This window comes from Canis lupus, chromosome 5 (genome assembly GCF_003254725.2).
Source record: "Canis lupus dingo isolate Sandy chromosome 5, ASM325472v2, whole genome shotgun sequence".
Taxonomy (NCBI): Eukaryota; Metazoa; Chordata; class Mammalia; order Carnivora; family Canidae; genus Canis; species Canis lupus.
The window spans coordinates 48,043,583-48,066,602 of NC_064247.1; the positions used below are offsets into that span (position 1 = coordinate 48,043,583).

Below are 23,020 nucleotides of genomic sequence, written 5' to 3' on the forward strand. Positions count from 1 at the left end.
TTGGACTTATAAGCCCGAGATCAAGAGTCTCATGTTTTACCAACTGAACCAGCCAGGCGCCCCCTTCACTGTAAAATTTTTAATCTTTTTCAGAGGTAACATCATCCCTACCTTGTCTTCTATTTCCTTTGCTCCCAACTACTCCTTTGCTCTCTACTGACTTGCCATCAAGTCCGAAAGAAAACAAGTTTCTTTAAAGACTGCCAATGACTTCTCTATCGGTTGTAGTGACTTTCCTGGTTTTATTTACTTCTGCTTCCTTGGTAATTATGCTATTCTTAAAATTCCTCTCTTTCAGTGACTAGAACCTGTACTCTTGACTCTTGGTTCTTTTCTATTTTATTTTTCCAGGCTATTTCTTTTTGTGTGCACATGTAAAAAATTAAATAGTACAGCACATGATAAAAAATTCATCACTGTCACTTTTTAGAGACACACTAAACATTTCTCTTTTCAATTCGAGGTATGAGCTAAGTAATATGCTTATAAGCCTATTTTCAAATTTATCATCTTGTTGATGTCTATCAACTCCCTATTTCAACAGATGAAATATTCCAGTGGATGAAAATTCAGCTTGCCAAACTCTTCCACTTTATATTATTATTTTAAAGTTCTACTTGTTTCCTGTGTTTCTTTAAATATACTTAAACCTCTGCAGTTCTAACAATTTCCAACAACCTCCTTTCTTATTTCAACTTTAAAGATTTACTTCTCATATTTTCCTCTTCATCAACACATCCCAAAAAACTGTGATACTAACATTTTATGCATCAGGATGTTGGATTGTATTGGTTTTATTATTATGACTTAGGGTATTTATATAAATATTATTTATACTGAGTCAACTACTGTACTACATTCCTTTTCTTGGTACAAGTTTCTTTTCTCCAAGGTAACAATGATCTCATTTTGTTTAATTTTTATATACTTAGCGCTGAGTCCCAAAATTTTCCCAGTGATCTCAAACTTCCAATTTAGTTAAATAGATGAGGTAATTCATCTGTTCCTCTTCTTTCCTTTTGATACAGAGGCATATCTCTTAGAATGTCTTCTCCTGTTTCAGTTTGGGCAAGCTGTTCTCTATGCCCACTACACAACTGTCCTGGTACTTCCATGTTTTTCAGCATTGAATCCTCTGGTTTCCCTCTTCCTTACTGACTTTTTTTCTGGAGTAAATCCTAAAGTAACTTTCTCAGAAATAAGCTGCTGAAAAAGAGGTGCCATTTGAATCTCTTATTCTTTGGTAAGCAGCTTATGCTTTTCCCTTTAAAGTTTCAGAATGTATATAGGTATTGTACTTCTTTATCCTGCTTACTGAGTCATGGACTGTAAGCTAAGATTTCTTCCTTCCTTCCTTTCTTTCTGTTTTTCTTTTTGCAATTCCTCTTTGTTAGATATTGAATCTCCTGAATTGGGATCCCTGGGTGGCGCAGCGGTTTGGCGCCTGCCTTTGGCCCAGGGCGCGATCCTGGAGACCCGGGATCGAATCCCATGTCGGGCTCCTGGTGCATGGAGCCTGCTTCTCCCTCTGCCTGTGTCTCTGCCAATCTCTCTCTCTCTGTGTGTGTGACTATCATAAATAAATAAAAATTAAAAAAAAATTTTATGAATCTCCTGAATTAATCCCAGGTCTTACTTTTTCTCTTCCGTTTTCAGTTGAGGGTTCAAAAAAAGGTCCGTTTTCTCTATATTAATAAATATGACATGTCTCTCTCTCTCTCTCCAAAGCAGCAGTTGGACCCTCTTAATCAATTTTTTTTTGTGTTCTGAAGAATGTCCTCAAAGGGCCTCCCAAAATACTTTGTGAACAGACCCTTACTGAACCTCCCTGATTTCAGACTCTCTTCTTCTTCTGTCTCCAAGCCTTTGTCCTATCTTTTGTCACCGCTTTTTTCATTTATTTACTCAACCAATTATTTATGATATACAATGTGCCAGGCAGTGTGGATGGCAACAATGAAAAGCCTCAGATGGCTTTATTTACCCTATTCCCACCAGTGAAATCTCTCCTAGCATTGGCAGTATATTTCCTCTGCCTACTGGACATCTCCACCTGGATGTCTCAAACTATAATGTTCTTTCCCAATGTACTCTTCCCATATTCCCTAGTTTAGTCAGTTCTACCTCAATCCACCCATTCTACATTCTACTACACTCTCGAATGTTTGCAAAATCTCTTAATGGACCCAAAACAAGCCTCACAAATTCCTTTAGCAATACAAGATCTTTTTTTTTTTTTTTTTTTTTATTTATTTATTTATGACAGTCACACAGAGAGAGAGAGAGAGAGAGAGAGAGAGAGAGAGAGGCAGAGACACAGGCAGAGGGAGAAGCAGGCTCCATGCACCGGGAGCCTGACGTGGGATTCGATCCCGGGTCTCCAGGATCGCGCCCTGGGCCAAAGGCAGGCGCCAAACCGCTGCGCCACCCAGGGATCCCTACAAGATCTTTGATATGCTCTTTGTATCTTCTGTGTTCTCTCTCTATCTCTCTCTTTTTAAGATTTTATTTACTTATTCATGACACACACACACACAAAGGCAGAGACACAGGCAAAGGGAGAAGCAAGATCCACACAGGGAGCCTGATGTGGGACTCGATCCTGGGACCCCAGGATCATGCCCTGGGCTGAAGGCAGGCGCTAAACTGCTGAGCCACCCAGGGATCCCCTATATCTTCTATGTTCTCAAAGAAAGATGTAAAAAAAAAAAAAAAGTCTAGCAGAGAGTCTGGATAAGTTACCTGATTTTGTTCAAAAAATGAGTGGGAAAAATTAGAGAGGGTGACAAAACACGAGCGACTCCTAATTCTGGGAAATGAACAAGGGGTAGTGGAAGGGGAGGCAGGCAGGGGGATGAGGTGACTGGGTGACGGGCACTGAGGAGGGCACTTGATGGGATGAGCATTGGGTATTATACTATATGCTGGCAAATCGAAATTCAATAAAAAATATATATATAAAGGTTTTATGGCCATTCTACAGACAAAAGAGTTTAACCAGACAAACCATCAGACTACACAAGCAAATATAATTGGGAATATTTAAAATGACCCTTTGTAGCCACATCAATCTCCACTGACCAATATAAGATTGAGAATAAGAAACCATCAAACTTTAAGGGCAGAAATATCTACCTCCTTATTACAGCCAGAGACAGCAATTTATACCGTGCAGAGAAGCTTCTGGAAGTGTTAGTCTTCTCCTCCACTCTTTCCCCTTCACCATCCTGCAGTCTGCTGACCCAGACCTTAATCTTCCCTGTGCAACCAGAAGTTGCTGACTGCTTTGCATGATACACCGACAGTAAGTCTTTTCCACATCATCAGACACAATTACCTGACCTTCTCTACTGCTCTGCCGATGAGCTGGCTCACCTGATGATAAAAATAATTACCTATTGCCAAGTCAGCTGTAATAACTCTATTGCTGGTACTATATGCACATTGTTCTAATTAAGGCAAATACACTATGTAACTTTGATGTAGGACCTAAGAGTTCTCTGGGTTTTGTGTCTAGAGCCTTTGGCAGTACATATGCTCCATCTCCTTAACTGTGTAGATTATAACGGTAAAAATCTCAAAGGATTCCATTAAGATTTTATTAGTACAGTTTAGAAAATAACACTATCAACTAATGTGATTAATGCAAGAGAAGATTTTTAAAACTAAATGTCATTTTCTTAAAATACAGAAATAGGAAAAATAAGGAACTCCTGCAAAGGTATGCTAATTGTGGCAATCTGAGTGAAGTGTTAATTCTGCATGGGAGAGCTTCGCTTCATTGCCATTTAAGGTGCTTTTATAGTTAATGGTACATTTCATTTCTTTGTGAAGAAGGTGGAGCTGAGCAAGTTATATCGGTGTATGAAAATACCAGTAATAATTGATTTCGCTAAGGGAGACGTTTTTGTCTTGCCATAATTATTAGTTCAAATAGCTTCCTTTTACTTTTATATTTTATTTATTTATTCATGAGAGACAGAGAGAGAGAGAGGCAGAGACACAGGCAGAGGGAGAAGCAGGCTCCATGCAGGGAGCCCAATGTGGGACTCGATGTGGGACTTGATCCCGGGGCTTCAGGATCAGGCCCTGGGCTGAAGGCAGCACTAAACTGCTGAGCCACCTGGGCTGCCCAAATAGCTTCCTTTTAAAATTCTGTGTAAACTTATAGACCCCAGTCTGAGATTGAGGAGTTGTGCTTTTAGGCCTCTAGGGGTCAGCATAACTTGGAGGAAGAGAAAGTGCAGCAAAGAAAAATCAAGGAAGTGCAGGGTCTGACCATTAGCAAGGTGGGGTGGAAGGAGGAAAGTCAGGTGACAGCATAAGTTCCATTGAAAGTGAGGACTAGGAGTAGAGGGAAAGCTGACTCTACAGCCGGTCCACATTGTGTCCTGGTTTGCGTTCAGTAGAAATCAGGGACCCAAATCACTAATATGTTGCCTATCACATAAACTCCCTTGAAACTACTGAGAGTATTTTTATGATCCCCTTCATACATGCTGAAAGTTGTTCACTTTTTTTTTTTCCAAAGGATTGATTTATTTATTTTAGAGAGAGAGAGAGAGAGAGAGAGCGCACGGAGGGGGAAGAGGGAGAGAGAGAGAGAATCTCAAGCAGACTCCCCTCTGAGCGTGGAGCCCAACATGGGGCTCTACCCCAGGACCCTGAGATCATGACCCAAGCTGAAATCAAGAGTTGGACACTTAACCAACTGAACCACCCAGGCGTCCCACTTTTTTTTACTTTTGTAATGTCTGTTTTGGCCCTTTGGATTTAGACAATTGAAGTGCAAGAGTTAAGCAACACAGATCAGTTCTCCTCGATATAATGACTTTTCAGTTTGGAATTATTATTTTCAAGATTTTATTTTTAAGTAATTTCGACACCCAACGTGAGGCTCAAACTTGCAACCCTGAGGTCAAGAGCTTCATGTTCTACTGACTGAGCTAGCCAGGTGCTCCTGAAATTATCATTTTAAGGCTAGAAACGATCTGAGAGGCTGGCTAGCCCTCTCTAAGATACTAAATGGTGGGTTTTTTATCCTTTTTACCTATAAACCATTCAATACTACCTGCAGAAGTGTGGTGATTATAATCATACATTTTGGGAGAAACTCATTAGCAAAACTCACTGCGGTATCATGCTCATGCCTCTCACTGCACCACATCAATCTCAGAGACATGTGGAGCGCTGAAATATAAGGAGGGGTAATGAACAGCACACCTCCTTTCTACTTGCTGCTATATTTCCCTGTGCATCTGGACAATAGTCTTGGGGACCACAGCTGATAAATAATTGTCTGCCTCAGTTGATGACAACCACACAGTGAGAATTTAACAGTGTTGGCAATCATTTATGCTATGGGAAGAAGAGCATTGTATTTTATCCTTCCTATAAAGGGAGTGGAAGAAACCGTGTTTGGGCAGTTCGGTAACAGTTTTGGGGCATAAGAAAAGAAATCATTTCCTATTCCTCACAAACTTTGATTTACAAAAGAATGCTGGAAGCTAAAAGCCTTGTTGATTTATCATGTGAAGCAAAGAGTAATTTTTCTCTCCTTGTTATGCTTTCATATAATCATGCTCACTGCCTGTATGGGTGGCATTAAAGAATTTCTGAATAAAAATAATAATTTCTTGCTTTCAACCTTCATAATTCACATCAGCAAGCACCCTGCTGGGCGGTGATGCCTACTGCCAGTGACGCTCAATCTTTTTTGCACGCCACTTATCTGCCTTGAGCAGCTGCGTGTTCCATTGATGGCAATACCTGCAGGATAATGCGCCCGTAGGCGTTCTTCAGCAGATTAACCACATCCGCGTGAGACAGCCCATCCAAAGGTTGCCCATTAATGCTGACAATCCGATCTCCAACCTGGAAGTACAAAAGTGGTAGAAAATCACTATCATTAAGAAAAATTAAATTTGAGAAGAATGCTTAAAATTCTTTGTAAGTCATATTTCCCATTTGTGGCTATTGTGAAGATTCTGTGTTTCTACTGTGTGTGCATGTTCCAGAAGCATGAGGAATTTTTATGGCTCTCCCCAAATACAGACCAATCAGAGAAACAAGAAGGGGGTCAGATTTGATTATGGGAAGGCACGGCAGGCCACTTTTGTATTTTGGCAATGGTGGTGATTCATACATTCATTCACCAGTAATAGTGAGGCATACAAATTAACTGTTCAATAAAGCTCTAATGAGGAAGCCAAATGTTTTCTCCTTTATTTTTCTACCTAAGTTAAGATGAAGGGGCAATGAGGGGAAAAAAAATCATAAGAACGTTCGTTCATTCTTCTGGTTGAAGGACGATTCTACGGTCAAATCTCTCCAAGGTGAAAATTAATTCCGGGTGGAATGAAGTGCTAAAAATGGTATGGGAGGCTTTGCAAATGAGCTGCAATTTCTTCTTTCATCGAGAAGCTTTGATACAAACAATAAGATTTTTATATGCCCAGGGACCTAATGAATTTTAGGTGTAAACTTTCTCTAATGCATCTTGCCCTCAGCGAGGGTCTCCGTTGGAATTCCAACTTGAAATAAAGCGCCAGTGGCTGCAACTCTGTCTCCCAACACATGCTGTTAGCACTTCACCATTCTCCTTTTGTTTACCTTAAGCTTCTGGGTACGTGCAGCCACACCACTGGCCTGAATCATGGCAATAAATATTGGGATGTCTCCTAAGGGACTTCCTTTTCCTCCGGCAATACTGATTCCAAGGGCATCACTGAGCTCCTAAAGAAAGAAGGAAAACACAGTGCTCATGTATTTGATAAAAAAACACAACCTCATTGCTCCCGGATAGCTGTTGAACAAAATCCTTCCATGATGCAGCAGGCCAGGGTAACAGAGAAGTTAAGTGCAGTGTGTTTGGAGTCAGAAAGACCTGTGCTTCAGCTCTAGAACTCAAGGAGCTGGGGGTGGTGCCGGGGGGGGGGGGGGGCAGTGTATCTTAAGGCAGTTCCTTAAGCTCTTAGAGCTTCCGTCTTTATGCTGGTCTGAGGATTAAATGAGATGATACAGTGCAGTCTTAGCCTACAAAAGAGGCTCAATAAAAGGCAACAGTAGGAGTAAAAACAACAACAAAAAAAACACAAAACAACCCTATGTTACTGCTCAGTTTAGTGGCCAATTTTGATGCAGACTTGGCAAGTATGTTCTCATATGGTGTTTATGATTAAACTGCCACACATATCATGCTCTTCTGGGTGTGAACAAACACACTTGGCTGTAAAAGAGCTGCACGGCTGCATTACAACAAAGGATCCGAGAGGACACCCACTGTAATGACAACGGAGTTTGCAGAGAGCAGTGAGACGCGCCCGGGAACGCCCGCTAAGACTGCGCAGAGGCAGCCTGGTTCACTGGGACCTTGGTGAAGAGGGCCTGGCCCTCGTCCACGTCCGAGCACATTGGTAGCACTGGGTGACTACTTTAAAAATCACTGAAAGGGGATGCCCGGGTGGCTCAGCGGTTGAGCATCTGCCTTTGGCCCAGGGCGTGATCCTGGAGTCCCGGGATCGAGTCCCACATCGGGCTTCCTGCATGGAGCCTGCTTCTCCCTCTGCCTCTCTCTCTCTTTGTGTCTTTCATGAATAAATAAATAAAATATTTAAAAAGAAATAAAATAGGAAAAAAAAAAAAAGAAATAAAATAGGGATCCCTGGGTGGCGCAGCGGTTTGGCACCTGCCTTTGGCCCAGGGCGTGATCCTGGAGACCCGGGATCGAATCCCACGTCCGGCTCCTGGCATGGAGCCTGCTTCTCCCTCTGCCTGTGTCTCTGCCCCTCTCTCTCTCTCTCTCTCTGTGTGACTATCATAAATAAAAAAAAAAAAAAAAAAGAAATAAAATAAAAATCACTGAAAGAACGACTGTGGAGTTCCAGTTTCATTGTGGTGGCATTTGCACAAACTGTAGCCTCTCTGACCTGCTGAGCAAAACGGACAACTCTTGTCAAACACAGGAAATAACGAACTACCTGAGGCTTCTGAAAAGTCAAGGAACCAACAAACCTGGGGGACAGGCAAAAACCTGGAGACCAAGCAGCAGGGGGTGACACCTCCTTGCTGTTTTCCTGAGGGTGAGGCTGCTCAGGGAGTCACTCCCTGACCCCAGTGCCTGTCTGGCCCCATCTTCCAGGCCAGAGGAGCCAGGCGGGGGGGGGGGGGGGGGGGGGGGGGGGTCTTGGCCTCTTCTGTAGGCTCAGGCCGCACTGGTGGCCCGTGAATAAAGGAAGGAAGGAAGCTGGTATCTAGGGAGCCTGAGAAGGGGAGCCCTCTATCTCTGGGAGGGAACCCACAGAAGTCTCAGGCTTCATTCTAAGCTACACATGTGCAGGACAGACTGACACAGGGCACACCTGGGATGTGGGCCACTGCTCAGGAACCCAACAGCGACTCTCCTCAGAGTCTACACGGCAGAGCGTTCACGAGGTCCCGGGATAAAGTCCTAAATTACTCAGTATGCAAAGAAAATATGTCCCTTTTTTTTTTTTTTTTTTTTCCCAGTTCTTTAAAAGATGCAGGGCAGTGAGGAGTAAAAAATGACAATATCGTTTGGTGGGGTTCTCAATTTATGTAAATGTCAACATAGGCAACCGTGGCATAAATATTAGTGGTGTGGGTGTGGTAAAGGGACTTATTTTCTTTTTTAATTTTTAATTTATTTATGATAGTCACACAGAGAGAGAGAGAGAGAGAGGCAGAGACACAGGCGGAGGGAGAAGCAAGCTCCATGCAGGGAGCCCGACGTGGGATTCGATCCTGGGTCTCCAGGATCGCGCCCTGGGCCAAAGGCAGGCGCTAAACTGCTGCGCCACCCAGGGATCCCGGTAAAGGGACTTATATGGTAGTAAGACTTTTGAAGTTTGAACTGATTATTTAAAAATATACACAGCTGGGGATCCCTGGGTGGCGCAGTGGTTTGGCGCCTGCCTTTGGCCCAGGGCACGATCCTGGAGACCCGGGATCGAATCCCACGTTGGGCTCCCGGTGCATGGAGCCTGCTTCTCCCTCTGCCTGTGTCTCTGCCTCTCTCTCTCTCTCTCTCTGTGTGTGACTATAATAAATAAATAAATAAATAATAGTAATAAAACCAGGATTTAAAAAAAATAAAAAATAAAAATATACACAGCTTAGTGTGCTTCAGTTTTACCTCATAAAGTTGGAAAATGGGAAAAGAACAAAATGACAACAAAAATCATAAATGAAAGAACTTCAAAAACCCATGTCACATAAGTGTGAGGAATTACTATTTATTATTAATGATACTTTTAGGGACGCCTTGGTGGTTCAGCAGTTGAGCGCCTGCCTTTGGCCCAGAGTGTGATCCCGGGGTCCTGGGATGGAGTCCCGCATTGGGGTCCCTGCATGGAACCTGCCTCTCTGTCTGTGTCTCTCATGAATAAATAAATAAAAATCTTTAAAAATAAATAATAATGCTTTAAATGCTGCCATGTCAGGCCTATAAAAGAAGAATGGCAAAGCTGACCTCTCCAGTCATGGGTAGTTTATACCTGGTTTCGGACGAATTTATGTCTAGCTTATATTTTTTGAGTGCATCAATAGTAAAGCAAAGCCTGCAAAATGGCAAGATGCGCTTCATTCATCACAAAGGTTTCTGCTTGGAACATGTGTGGGACAATACCGTTGCTGGGAGCAGCCCATTTATAAAAGCCTGTAAAAAAGAGTGGCTGAAATAACTAAGGAAACATAAAATTATATATATATATATATATATATATATATATATTTAAAGACTTACCATTTATTTGAGAGAGAGAGAGAGAGCACATGTGAGCCAGAGCAGGAGGGGTAGAGAGAAGGAGGGAAATTCAAGCAGACTTTGCTGCTGAGCTCCTAGGCTGACGTGGGGCTCAATCTCACCACTGTGAGATTACAACCTAGTTGAAACCAAGAGTTGGATGCTCAATCAACTGCACCACCCAGGCACTCCCATGAAATGATATTTTATAAACCTTGGAATGAGGAGAGATTTATAGAATAACTTGGCTTTGTTTAAATCCATCATAATGCTTCTGTAATTTAACTATGTAGATACTGGCAAATTTAACTTTCCCATCATAGGAACACCTGGGTTGCCACACTGATGGAACGATACTAGGAACAAATAAAGCAGATTTACTTCAAGTTGTAGTCAATAATAATGGATGCCACTTGCTGGACATTTATGATGCATAAGTACTATGCCAAGTATACTACTTGCATTATCTCATTTAATCCATACAAAAAGATTTACCTTGTGAGGTCAGTGTTGTCATCCTCAGTCTATAGATGAGAAAACTTGAGCAACTTGTCAAAGGCCATAGAGCTAATAAATTCTAGAGTGCCTTCAAACACAGCTATGACTGATTCCAGAGAACTAAGTTATGCTAAATATCGCTGCAGTTGAACCATGATTATAACAAGGAGATATATATATGTATTAGTACTTCTTGAATCCCAAATTTAATGGTTAAAAGTGATCAAAATAAAGTACTTTCCAATATTCTAGGTATCATACAAGAGTTTGAAAATCAGGATATGACCACTTTAAGAACCTAAATATATCTTACACAATCTTTTCAGGAAGGCAATTTAGCAATATGTATCAAAGCCTTTAAATAATAGGTGTGGCTTTGGACTCAATAATTTCATGTCTAGGAATGAGTCCCGAGGAAATCACCCAAGATATAGACAAAAAAGAAAATCAAAGATGTTGCTATAAGAACAAAAGTTGAGAAGTATGCTAATTGTTTAGTAGGAGAAAGCTGATTATGAAAATTACAGCACACTTCTATGATTGAATACTATGCAACCAATAAAAATCATGCTATACGCTATCAAAAAATACTAGCATGGCTAAAAGTTCATGCTTTAAAGTGAAGAAGATAGGGGCACCTGGGTGCCGCAGTTAGTTAAGCTTCTGACTCTTGATTTTTGGCTCAGGTTATGTCTCAGGGTGGGATCAGGCCCCGCATAGTGCTCCATACTCTGCCAGGAGTCAGCTTGAGATTCCCTCCTTCTGTACCCCCCACCTCATGCTCATAAATGCTCGCTCACTCTCTCTCTCCCTCTCTAAATAAATACAATCTTAAAAAAAAATAAAGTGAAAAAGACAAGCTACAAGAGTATGTTTAATAGGATACCATTTTGAGGGGAGTTGTTTTATAAAACTTAAACATGCACAAAACATAGCAGATGGGACATACCAAAAAATTCACAGAGGTCCCCTATGTCTATTTATGCTATGTAGACTACTTAATTCCTTCAGAGCACACTTAACTTAAAAGAGCACACTAACAAGCCAACAAATTGTATTGAGGAGGAAATATACATTTTAGGCAAATATAACAAACCAGAAAAATAGCAAAATTATTGACTTACCCTGATTATCTCAACAGTCCTTGGTCCCATATCCATGCCTATAAATAATGAAGCAATGCAATTAACTTTTTAAAATTAAGAAGTAACATAAGATTTAATATTCTCCCATAAAAACAGTATCATTTTCTAGGCCTTTCAATAGAGAATACAAAGAGGCATTACATTCTTTCTTAAAATCCAAACTGGCAACCACTGATTAGGGGCTATTTTAAAGAGGGCTTCTGTTTGAGGTAGATGTCATAACCATGTGGTCTGACAAAAGCTGATGGTGGTACCAGCAGCTGCCCAGGATATGGTGCTTAAGTGGCTTGGAGGGGTTGGCTGCTTGGGTTTCACTGTTACATTTTCCTGCCTTAATCGAAGACAACACTCTCCTCAAAGAAAGACTTAAAGACACCCCTTGCTGTGCCCCATCCACAATGGTATATGCACTTTTGACCTTCCTCAAGTGACCTGTAATTTGACATTTTTCTCTTTGGAAATGGTTTTTCTTTATAAGGTACTTTAGATTTCTGCTTTCCTGTTTTCCATGTAATTGGTATAAAGTTAAAGGCACGTACCCAAAATGAATTTCTATGGCTTTACTTTCTTTAGAACAGGCTTTTCATAAAGCTTGGGGCTTATGGGCACATGTTTGAAGATTTAAACACATCTGAATTGAAGGTGAAGAGATTGTTTTTAAAAAATATTTAATATTTTTAAAAATTTGGGTAGCAGAGTTTTTTTGTTTGTTTGTTTTCCGTTCTTTTTTTTTTTTTTTTTTTTTGCTGGAGGCATGTCCAACTAATACCTGAACTTTTTAGGGAAGGATCTGTAGCTCTTTTTGTGCCGACCAGGTTTTGCAGGCTGGTGATGACAGGAGCCAGGGAGGGATGGAAGCTGCTGTGGGTGCTGTGCTGGCTCCCCTGGAAAGGAAACCTGGTGGTCAGCTGTGCTGAGACACTGACATGGTCTTAAAAATACTTAGTATTTTAATTACCAAAGTAGCCATAAGCATGTAATAGAAAATTCTGTAGAGGCTAAAAGGGAAAACATAAATGACCCCTACTCACATTCTTACCACTCTGACCCAATCCCACCTGACATTTTTCCATTGCTTTCCCCATTACATGTGCTTTTATATATGGTTTCAATCACCAAGATAGAAAACATGCAATAATTTAAGCTTTTCTTGCTCCACATGAAGTCAAAAACATTTTCCTAGGTTGTTACATAGTGTTTATATATGATCAGTTAATGGCATTCTGTGTCATTTGGGGCTACAGTCAACATTTATTACCTTATTACCCAAATTGCGTGATCTGTTTTGCTAAAATAACTATAATGAAATCTTGACTAACAGAAGCTTTCTCCTCAGCTGTAGGGGAAAGCAGCAAATGTCAAGGGAACATGCTGTTTTAGGAATGGGTTAAATTTTTTTTTTCTCAAAGATTTTCCTGGAATCAGTGGTAACTGAGTCCAATTAGTTATACTTCCATTATTGTCCTTTTTATTCATTTAAATAGATATTTGGGATCTATGTTATATAGTCAATATAGCTAGTAGCTATTCAATGAGAATCTATACACAGTGGAAGACCTTTCCAATGCAGAAAATAGCGTAACCAAAAAAAAAAAAAAAAAAAAAAAGTAACCAGTAATGAATAAAGAATGTTTTCTACCAAGTATCGAGGTTATGTCTAATTGCCTTAAAATTTTGGACTAAACCTAAGATCACGATTATAATCTGATAAATTATAATTTGATCCATTTCCTTAGTTCTTTGAAGCAAGTTGTTTACTATTTTAATTCCTTAAATATGAAAATATTCAAACAAACAGAAAAGGTGAATTATGCAGAAGACTTTCATATGCATACCACCTACATTCCACAATCAATATTTTGCTGGATTTCCTTTATCACATATTCATTCATCTATTCATCAATTTTTAAAAATTCATTTCAAAGTAAGTTAGAGACATCATAACTTTCACAATGGATATATGTACATATACATATATATATTTATTTTTTAAATCTTTTATTTATTTATTCATGAGGGATACAGAGAGAGGCAGAGACATAGGCAGAGGGAGAAGCAGGCTCCATTCAGGGAGCCGGATGTGGGACTCGATCCTGAGACTGCGGGATTACGCCCAGAGTTGAAGACAGGCGCCCAACCGTTGAGCCACCCAGGCATCCCTGGATATATATATTTAAAGGAGTATTTTTATATTTTTCCTGAAAGAATATGACTTAAATCAATAGTGCTATAATAAATATTCAGAATTGAGGAAGTAGAGCATATTATAACTTTTCCCTGAAAAATCTTAGAACAGTGTTTGCCACAGCCTTTATAAATATGAACTGTGCCTGGCAGTGTTCCCTCAGTTATCTGAGGAAAAGACTTCTCAAGTGCTTTTCCATTACACACTTTCCTCTGTGGAGTAAAGATACTCTTTTTTGGTTGATGGGAAAAGACATTAAAAAAAAAAAAAAAAGATGGTCAGTGGCCCCAAGAATAGAAGATCTCTCTTAATGAACCCACATTGTCTAGGCCAAGTCAACAAATTATAATTCTCCTTGGCCCTCATAAGAAAACATTTATCTTCCCATCTTATAATTTCCAGTAAAGAAATCTGTGCCCTTAGAGGGTCTGAAGGTAGAAATGTTTGGGAATGGGATCTTCTGTTTCTCTGGTCAGGTCATAGGCTGGTCTTCAGCTCATGATGATGGAGGACATTTACTTTTCATAGTTAGCTATAAGCCTTCTTTCAATTAGCCAAATATCATGGTGGATTCTCATATCATCTCAGCTAAAATTTTAAGGATGAAGTAAGGATAAAACATATTTACTGTTTTTCTTCAAATTGAATTAAACTTCTACACCGGGGGCAGCCCTGGTGGCTCAGCGGTTTAGCGCCTGCCTTCAGCCCAGGGTGTGATCCTGGAGACCCGGAATCGAGTCCCATGTCGGGCTCCCTGCATGGAGCCTGCTTCTCCCTCTGCCTGTGTCTCTGTCTCACTCTCTCTCTCTGTGTCTCTCATGAATAAATAAATAAAATCTTAAAAACAAAACAAAACAAAAAACAACTTCTACACCCTAAGGTAAAAATTCTGTGCAAGTGTTAGATAAAAGTATTAGATACTTTGTCTTACATTTCCAAAACAGGACAGCTCTCATTTATATATTAGCTGAATGGTGATGATGGTTTTATTGACATTTAATAATAGAGCTTCTAAATTTGTTAGCTCTGTATTTAACCTGAGTGTGAATTTTAATAATCACTAAGACATTCTTATACATGTTCCTCAAGGACAGAAACCTAGTTCTACTTACTACTTCATCTTTCAGTTCAAACTTTTCTTAAAACACATTCTGGAATTCTTTGTATCCCTTTGTGTTTTTGCATATGCTATTCAATCTGTCTGGGATAGCTTCTCCCTCTTTTCAATGGATCAAACTCCTTTTGCAGTGAGATGCAATGGAGCTTCCTCTGTGGCACCCTCCCATATTTTCCAAGGAAGAAAAATCTTATCCTCAGTATTATTCAGTGTGAATTCTGTGTACTACAAGGCTTTAGTGAAATCACTCAATCCTTCCTCTAAGGAAGAAGCTGAGACAACTATTTTGCACCTGAAGTTCCCACTGTTGATACAAGTCTGCTCAGAATCACTATCAACCATTTGCTCCTGGAGTCCCACTGCCAACACTGTGCCTGGTACACAAGATATTTGCTGCTCATTGGGTAGGCCAGAAATGAAAGAGAAAAAACAGTCTAAACTTAACATGATGTTTTGAGTTTCACTGCATTTAAGATTCTCTAAGACAAGACAGCTTGTCTGTAATCCTAGCTGAACCACAGTATTTTTCTTTACCTATTTTCTACTACCAGTGAAGCAAAGAGGCCATTCATAGCATTCCAGAAGCACCTGTGTGCTAACCCCAACCTCAGAAGGACTTCGAACAAAGGCGTAGGAGAGGCTTTAAGTCTAAGGCAACCAGGGAGGGGACCAAAACTCATGCTTTTAACTTCACAACAAAGGCTCATCTATAACCCACAAAGGAGATGGAGGTCACATGTAAATTTCTACAGCTTCATATGTACCAACTGGGACTAAACATACAGTCTACCATCTTGATTTTGTTAGCCATTATAATGAAAACAAAACAAAACAAAAAAACCCCAAAACTTTGAAATATACTTTGTTAAAAAAAAAGTGGCACTTACATCAGCCTTGCAAATAAACGTAAGATGTTTGCTAATCCACAAAATATCACCCATTAAGGCCTCCCTCTCAGAGGAGAACCCCCCACACTTGTTCTCTTAGGAATATGCCATTAATTGCCCTCAGCATGTGTGAGTGGCTATTCACAAGTTAACTTTATAGCAATATTTAATTGAATGAATAGAACAATGTTGTGCTAATGAGGGTCAAATTGCCACCAGATGTTGCTTCTTTTCTTTTTTTTTTTTTTTTAAATAAACACAGCTGTGTACATGCATGCATAGACGGTATAGAACTACTAGTGGACGAGAAAAGTGGTTCTAAGGAAACACTGGCAGGCACTAAAGGAGAGAAAAATCTAGGGATTAACGAATATTAACAAATTTCCATCCTGCCTTTCATTTTTATTTCAAACACCTGAAAATGCACTGAACTTGGTGTTGTACATATTATTTCCAATCATTTATGAAACAGAGGACTCTCTCCCAGTGGGGATAGGTGAGTGAGTCAGTCTGACAGGAAGCCATCAACAACCTGACTGTTCTGTGAGGTCTTCCTCGAGGAGGTCCAGGAACCAGCTCGGAGTCTTCCAATCTCTAGTTGAACCAGCCCCTGTGCACACTTGGGAAGATAAGAAAAGACGTGAAAAACAGTATTTGTATTCTAAATTACCATGGCAGAGCTTCCACTCATCTCTGCACCAAGAATTGTAAATGGGCAATGAAAGCAAGAGGGAAAAAAGTAATTCAGTAATCAAAAAAAAAAAAATCACACAAAATAAAAAAAATTAATTAATTCAATGGTATTCATCTCATGACTTCATGACTTCTTTAAACATGGTAAAAGTATTACATTTCAATTCACCTCTTCCTTCTCCCTCTGATGAAAGTATTCATGAGCAGTGATATAATTAAGAAAAAGTGGTGAACAGAAGACAGAAAAATCAAGCATAGAGATAATCTACAAATAACAAATTCTCTCATTAAGTCATAAGTGACAGTTGACTATACTAGGAAATCAGGATTTTAAAATAAGCAAAGTTTATTTGTCTTTGCAAAAGTTTCCAGAGCTATTTGTGAAACACTTTAAGATGCAGCTGGTTATAGTTGAATGGAAATTTACCAGAATTTTTATTAATCAGTTTCCTCCAAGGGAGGTAGGGTCCACGTAGCAGAGATACTTGGAAGGTTAATTCTGAACCTAGTTTCTCTACAACTTCAGTGAGAAACAGCTTGGATGGTGGGAAACCCACTCAGTCAAATCCTTCTCATTTTGGACATGCTGCTCTACTTTTTCAAACTTCATTTGTGAAACAGAGGAACTGGTCTAGATAATCTTTGATGGTCCCTCAAGCAATAAAAGCTGGATTTGGTAAATTCATGAAAATACAGATTTAGAGAGAAAAAGATGAATCTTGTGATTCCAGGTGAACTTACCCATCTAATGCATTTAGAGGATAATTGTGGGTACTTGGATTCTCCCAAGCATAAAAACTAGCTTAGAAATCTCCAAAGAGGTTTCTCTTCAATCCTGTTAGTCAACATAGTGGCTTTCTTGTAACGATAGTTATGATGGTATAAAATTATCAGAGATTAGACCTCCAATTAAAACTAGAGTTAGCACATGTCTAACCCATTTTATAACCAAGCTCAATTAGAATGGTTCCCTCTGGATGTCAGTTATATCAGCCAGGCAGACAGCAGCCTAGGGACTCACCTTGAGGACAGTGGCCACTGTCTCCTGTGAAGCATTTCTCATGTCTTCCCCATTCACAGATAAGATCTGATCTCCCTGAATCAATCTCCTATCAAGGTCTGCAGCTCCTCCTTTCACGATGTCAGAAATAAACACTCCACTTCCATTTCTGTGAATACCATAAAGCAGGGGGTAATGGCACAATTTAGTATCACTTTAGTAAATATGAGATTACTGACATTCTGTAAAGTTTCACTAAAACCTAAAGAAGGGTCCTGCAAAGCCATCTCATCCAATAATATCCACTAACTTCCAAAATGATAAGCCTCAGAATGCTTGCCCTTTAAATAGTTTATACCTATTTATGCTGCCTACTGTAATATTCATTTTTATTGGCTCAAGGGCATCATTTCTGCAAGAGGATAATCTCAGTGAATGAAATGAAATTCACTTAAAAAGTAAAGTACTCTTAAAATGTACAAGTTATTTCCTTATAGATCAGCTCAATTATTAGCATCTGATCTATTTCTATTTTCTCACTCTCCCTTTTCCTGTCTTTATTATTGTTTTAATTATATTTATTTGAGGAGTAAATAAATATCTCAAAATTCAAGAGTTTATTTTACTTTTAAGATTTTTTTTTACTTATTCATGAGACACACACACACACACACACAGAAAGAGAGAGAGAGAGAGAGGCAGAGACACAGGCAGAGGGAGAAGTAGGCTCCATGCAGGGAGCCCGAAGTGGGACCAACCCTGGGACTCCAGGATCACGACCTGAGCCAAAGACAGACTCTCAACTGCTGAGCCACCTAGGTGTCCCAAACTTCAAGAGTTTAAAAAGTAGAGAAAGATGTTGAAAAGTCTCCTTCTCACCTCTGTTCCCCAGACCCCAAATTCCTTTTCCAGAGGTAACCAATGTTACCTTTTTCTTGTGTACCTTCGAGAGAGATTCTGTGTACACATCACCAAATGCATGTACGTATAGCACATATGTGTGTGAATAGATAGATGTATATGCACATACTCTCCTTCAGAGTTTTTTCCTCTAGTTTCATTTTTATCTTTTTCACTTGGAACACCTTGGCAATTGGTTTTTTATGAGTACTTGGGGCTTCCTTGTTGTTTTTTTAGGGCTGTCTACAATTCTACAGATGTTCCTTAATTTCATGAGGAGTAAACTATTGATAAAAAATATGTATAGGTTATTGTCATTCACTAGCTATTGCAAACAATGTGCAACGGATAACATATTGACAAACACACCATCAGAACACACTTTCATTCATGGAATTGCTAAGTCAAATTATGAATTGTGAGGGCTTATACACTTGACCCTTTACAAGGGAACTTTCTGGGCTAAGGAATGTGAATGTTCCTTACAAACTCCATCTGGGGATCCCTGGGTGGCGTGGCGGTTTAGCGCCTGCCTTTGGCCCAGGGCGCGATCCTGGAGACCCGGGATCGAGTCCCACATCGGGCTCCCGGTGCATGGAGCCTGCTTCTCCCTCTGCCTGTGTCTCTGCCTCTCTCTCTGTGTGACTATCATAAATGAATAAAAATTAAAAAAAAATTACAAACTCCACCTGAAATGCTAGTCTTGTATGAAGATTGTTTTATCAATCCAGTACGAGACAATAAAGTAAAAATCATTACCCTAAGCAGTCTCCCCAGGCAACGGGTCACAACAAGTGAGCAAACTTCAACATGGGCTCTCTCAGGTACTCTGAACCCAGGTGTGCATTGAGTTTAGTTAGAAATAGGAGACTCAGCTTTTTTTGGTTTATTTCTTAATTTTATTTTTTTAAAGATTTTATTTATTTATTCATGATAGACTTAGAGAGAAAGAAAGGCAGAGACACAGGCAGAGGGAGAAGCAGGCTCCATGCCGGGCGCCCGACGTGGGACTTGATCCCGGGACTTCAGGATCACGCCCTGGGCCAAAGGCAGGCGCTGAACCACTGAGCCACCCAGGGATCCCCAGCTATTTTGATTTATAATGCATTTTCAGAGTGATGATTTCATGGTGCAGAATGAGATCATGATAGCACAGTACTTGGCACAAAATCAGTGCTCTCAAAAACTGTCTCCAGTATTTTTATTTTAATAACAGCTTGGACTGCTGGGATAAAGCACTAGGCTAGCCATCAGAGGTCTGTGAGGTCATAGGACGTGACATATAAAAAACCAACTTCAATTCTTCCTAAGAAGATGGCTGATAACCACTTAAGGCCATATTGAGGTGTCATCTGGAAATCTTGTAGCCCTGTTGGAATAAATAGACTCTAAATATCTAAAACCAGTGAACCATGGAAGCTGGAATTGCAGTTTCAAAACATTACTTACTTCTCTAATCTACTACTATTATTCTGTAATGCCTATCATATGGGTAAAACAGCACAGACTTCAAAAGAAAAGTCGAGCCAATAGGATCTACCTACATTTTTGTCACAAGTTATTCTTTTGGGGACACCTTTCTTAATGAAAACTACTGTCATGAAAAATTTACATTTGTCTCTCAACTAAACCTATTCAGCTGATTTTTGGAATTCACCAATTAGTTGTAGTTAACATCACATGAAATTAACATGGTACTCCATGGCAGAGCAATTTTCTTAACTCAAAACTGAATAAATCTATCTCTTGATATTAGCTGTTTCTCGGGTATGGTTGCTTTAATTCACCCCTGCAAGGTGCAGACCTAAGGGACCCCAAGGTGAGAAAACTCTTTTGACTCTGTTCTTCTTCTATATGGGGACAAATTGCCTGGGCTTTGAGCTCTATCTTCATATGACACACTTTTTCTGGTTAAGATCTTGCTCAGAAATGTGACCTGTGTCACTCTAATGTTTATAAGTAGGTTAGTTTTAGAAACCATATCATTAGTTTACACAAGACTTTTTCTTTCAGTGTTTGTAGGCTCCCTAGGGCTCCAGAAGGACAGGCCAACCTGTCCTAACTTGCACATATTTCCTTACCGTTTCCCAACGATGCTCAGACCCAGCCCTCGGCCAGCCTTTTTCTGCAGATCCACTGGGAAAATCTCCAAGTTCTCCTCATCCCTGTAGTGTGCCTCATCTCTATATACCACCAGTCGCACCTTCTGGGGGGTCTGCCTCAGGGCTGTGATGGCTTCTTCGTGGCTGGCGCTCCTCAGGTCAATCCCATTAACCTGGAACAATGGACATCCGAGATGGGCTGCTGGCAGCAGAGGCCTCTATGCCTGCTCTGTCTGCTAGGCCCCTTAATCCAACCAGTGAAAAACCTCTAGAAATTTCCAGGGCTTCTGAGGCATACATGTAGTGATTACTAGTAGTAGTAGTTGATTCACATAAGGGAGTTAACCCTTATTCTCCCCCAACCCCCCAAAAGCTTAGTGCATATAATAATGCAATTTTGCATAGCTGTGAACTTTACCATGGGATCAACATGGTTAGGGAGGGAGGGCAAGAGGGAGTGGGAGGGGTGGAAGGGGTGGACTGGCTCATTTAATTGAGGTCAAAAGAGAAATAAACGTTAGTATTTGGTCAGCATTTTAAGACTCAGTTTGCTTATTGAATCTGACATCCTCACTCTTAATTGCAAATGTCACAACAACTTTAGAATAAGTTGGAAGGAAATGAGAGACCAGTATTTTCAATAGTGTCAAAAACCCCCTTGAATTATATTCTTCTGAACCTGGATCTGAGTAAGCACAAATGGGACTATGAATTAGAAGCAAACTATCCTGGAAACAGTACTGAGTAAATACATGGCTCTGCTTCTGGCAAATCATATGAATTTGGACAAGTTGTATAACTTCTTATAAGCCTCCGTCTCCTTGTCTGCTAAATGGAGATCATAGCCAACATATTTGTTTACTTAACAAACGTTTGTGTAGTGCTTGTGTATTAGCCCTTTAAAAGATTTACTCATTAAATCCTTATACTAACTCTCCGAAATAGGTACCATTACCATGTTACAGATGAGGAAAGTAAGGCATGGAGAGGCTAAGAGACTTGACCAAGGTTACACAACAAGCAGATGGAGGATGATTTGAATTCAGACTATCTTCCCACCTTTAGTCCCTATACCATTCTTTTTTTTTTTTTTTAATTTTTATTTATTTATGATAGTCACACAGAGAGAGAGAGAGTGAGAGGCAGAGACACAGGCAGAGGGAGAAGCAGGCTCCATGCACCGGGAGCCCGACGTGGGATTTGATCCCGGGTCTCCAGGATCGCACCCTGGGCCAAAGGCAGGCGCCAAACCACTGCGCCACCCAGGGATCCCTCCCTATACCATTTTGTCTCAACTTACTCTTAGAACGAGTTCCTGGAGACCCTTGCCACAGAGAAAAAGTCCAGTACTGTTGTGGATGAGTGGATTTGACACAAGGGAGAAACTGAGGGGCAGAATGGCCAAGGACTCAAAGGAAGAGAGTCATGGATCACTCCCTTGAGGTCACAGCTAGGAAAAGAGTCAAAGAGAAAAGGCCCAGGTCATGGCCAGAGAAGATGGCGGAATGGAAGAGTCCCTCAAGATGCTGGTTCCATTCCATGTTCTAGTCCATCCCTGCCTGTCCTGGCACTTCAGGCTCATCTCTGGTCCTCTATTCCTTCATCAGTACAGGGGTTGGTCTCAGGCTTTCCCAACTCTAACATTCCAAATACTAATGATTTGTGGCCTAAAGGATGGTTACAGAGAAGGGAGAAGAAAACAACTGAGTCCTTGGAGAAGGTATGATGTGAGCTATTATTTAAAGTTAATTCTGTGAGCCAGAAAAAATATTTTAAAAGCTCAATTTTCAAACTGTTTTTTTTCTTTTCTGGCCTATCTTGGGTTTGTGTTCTCACTTAAATTAACTACACCCAGCTTGACAGTGGTTAAGAGGTGCCTGGCTGGCTCAGTTGGTAGAACATGTGACCTTGATCTCAGGGTTGTGAGTTCAAGCCCCACAATGTAGAACTTACTTAAAAAAATAAAAAAATAAAAAAGCAGTAGTTAAGTATGGGTTTTGGATATAGACGGACTTCAGTTTGACTGCTGATTCTAACTTACCCTGTGAAACCTCATGTTCGTTACTTAGGCTAAGCTTCAACTGTGTCCTCTATGAATCGGAGGCAATATCTACTTAGTGTTGTGAGGATTAAGTGAAATAAACCCTCTAATGCATTCGGCACAGGACTTGGCCCCCGTAGTTAAGCTCAGTGTAAATTAGGAGTTGATAATTTACAAGGGATTGAAGTAACCCGGGTCACGATGGTTTTTCCGTCAGGGCCAGCATCCACTGCTAATTCAGGCCCACACTGCATTCTCATTGTTTGTGAGGTAAATCCACAGAACAAAGGGGAAAACAGAGTCTCTAGAAAATGTGGGCTGAGCTGATTATTTCCCCCTATTCCAATAGATGGCACACAAGACCACTTCTGTTACTCAACTGCAACACAGTTACTTCCATGGATTGAAGGTGAATTCTCTTAAGCCTCTAAAATACCTTTTGAAAGGCCCTAACAATTATACTTTCAATAAAAAGCACTGTCATGAAACTAATATTATAAAAGCAATTTATCCTAAATTCCAGCATTAAGATGCCTGCTCAAATCCAAGTGATCTGCTCCAAGTTCCTAGTTTTCATTTCCTCCTCTGCTTATCAAAAGGCACCACTAAATGCACCGGTAATCATAAGAGAAATATCGCTTGTGGCTTGAATATTGTGGAGTGATGTATTACCTTAAGTGCCTTACAGA

The 23,020-nt window shown here is 40.2% G+C and overlaps 1 protein-coding gene across 9 annotated transcripts in view; it reads right to left on the reverse strand.

Moving 5' to 3' along the window:
* The window catches only part of PATJ (PATJ crumbs cell polarity complex component), a 355,573-nt gene that overhangs the window by 20,640 nt on the left and 311,913 nt on the right, over positions 1-23,020 (reverse strand). For all 9 annotated transcript variants that reach the window (XM_049110354.1, XM_049110355.1, XM_025427867.3 and 6 more), the window contains 7 exons: positions 20,270-20,463; positions 17,310-17,457; positions 16,128-16,214; positions 12,176-12,290; positions 11,386-11,423; positions 6,613-6,735; positions 5,770-5,874 (listed from right to left, as the gene is read on the reverse strand). In XM_049110354.1, the coding sequence (XP_048966311.1) occupies positions 5,770-5,874; positions 6,613-6,735; positions 11,386-11,423; positions 12,176-12,290; positions 16,128-16,214; positions 17,310-17,457; positions 20,270-20,463 (810 nt within the window). The remainder of the gene's footprint in view (positions 1-5,769; positions 5,875-6,612; positions 6,736-11,385; positions 11,424-12,175; positions 12,291-16,127; positions 16,215-17,309; positions 17,458-20,269; positions 20,464-23,020) is intronic.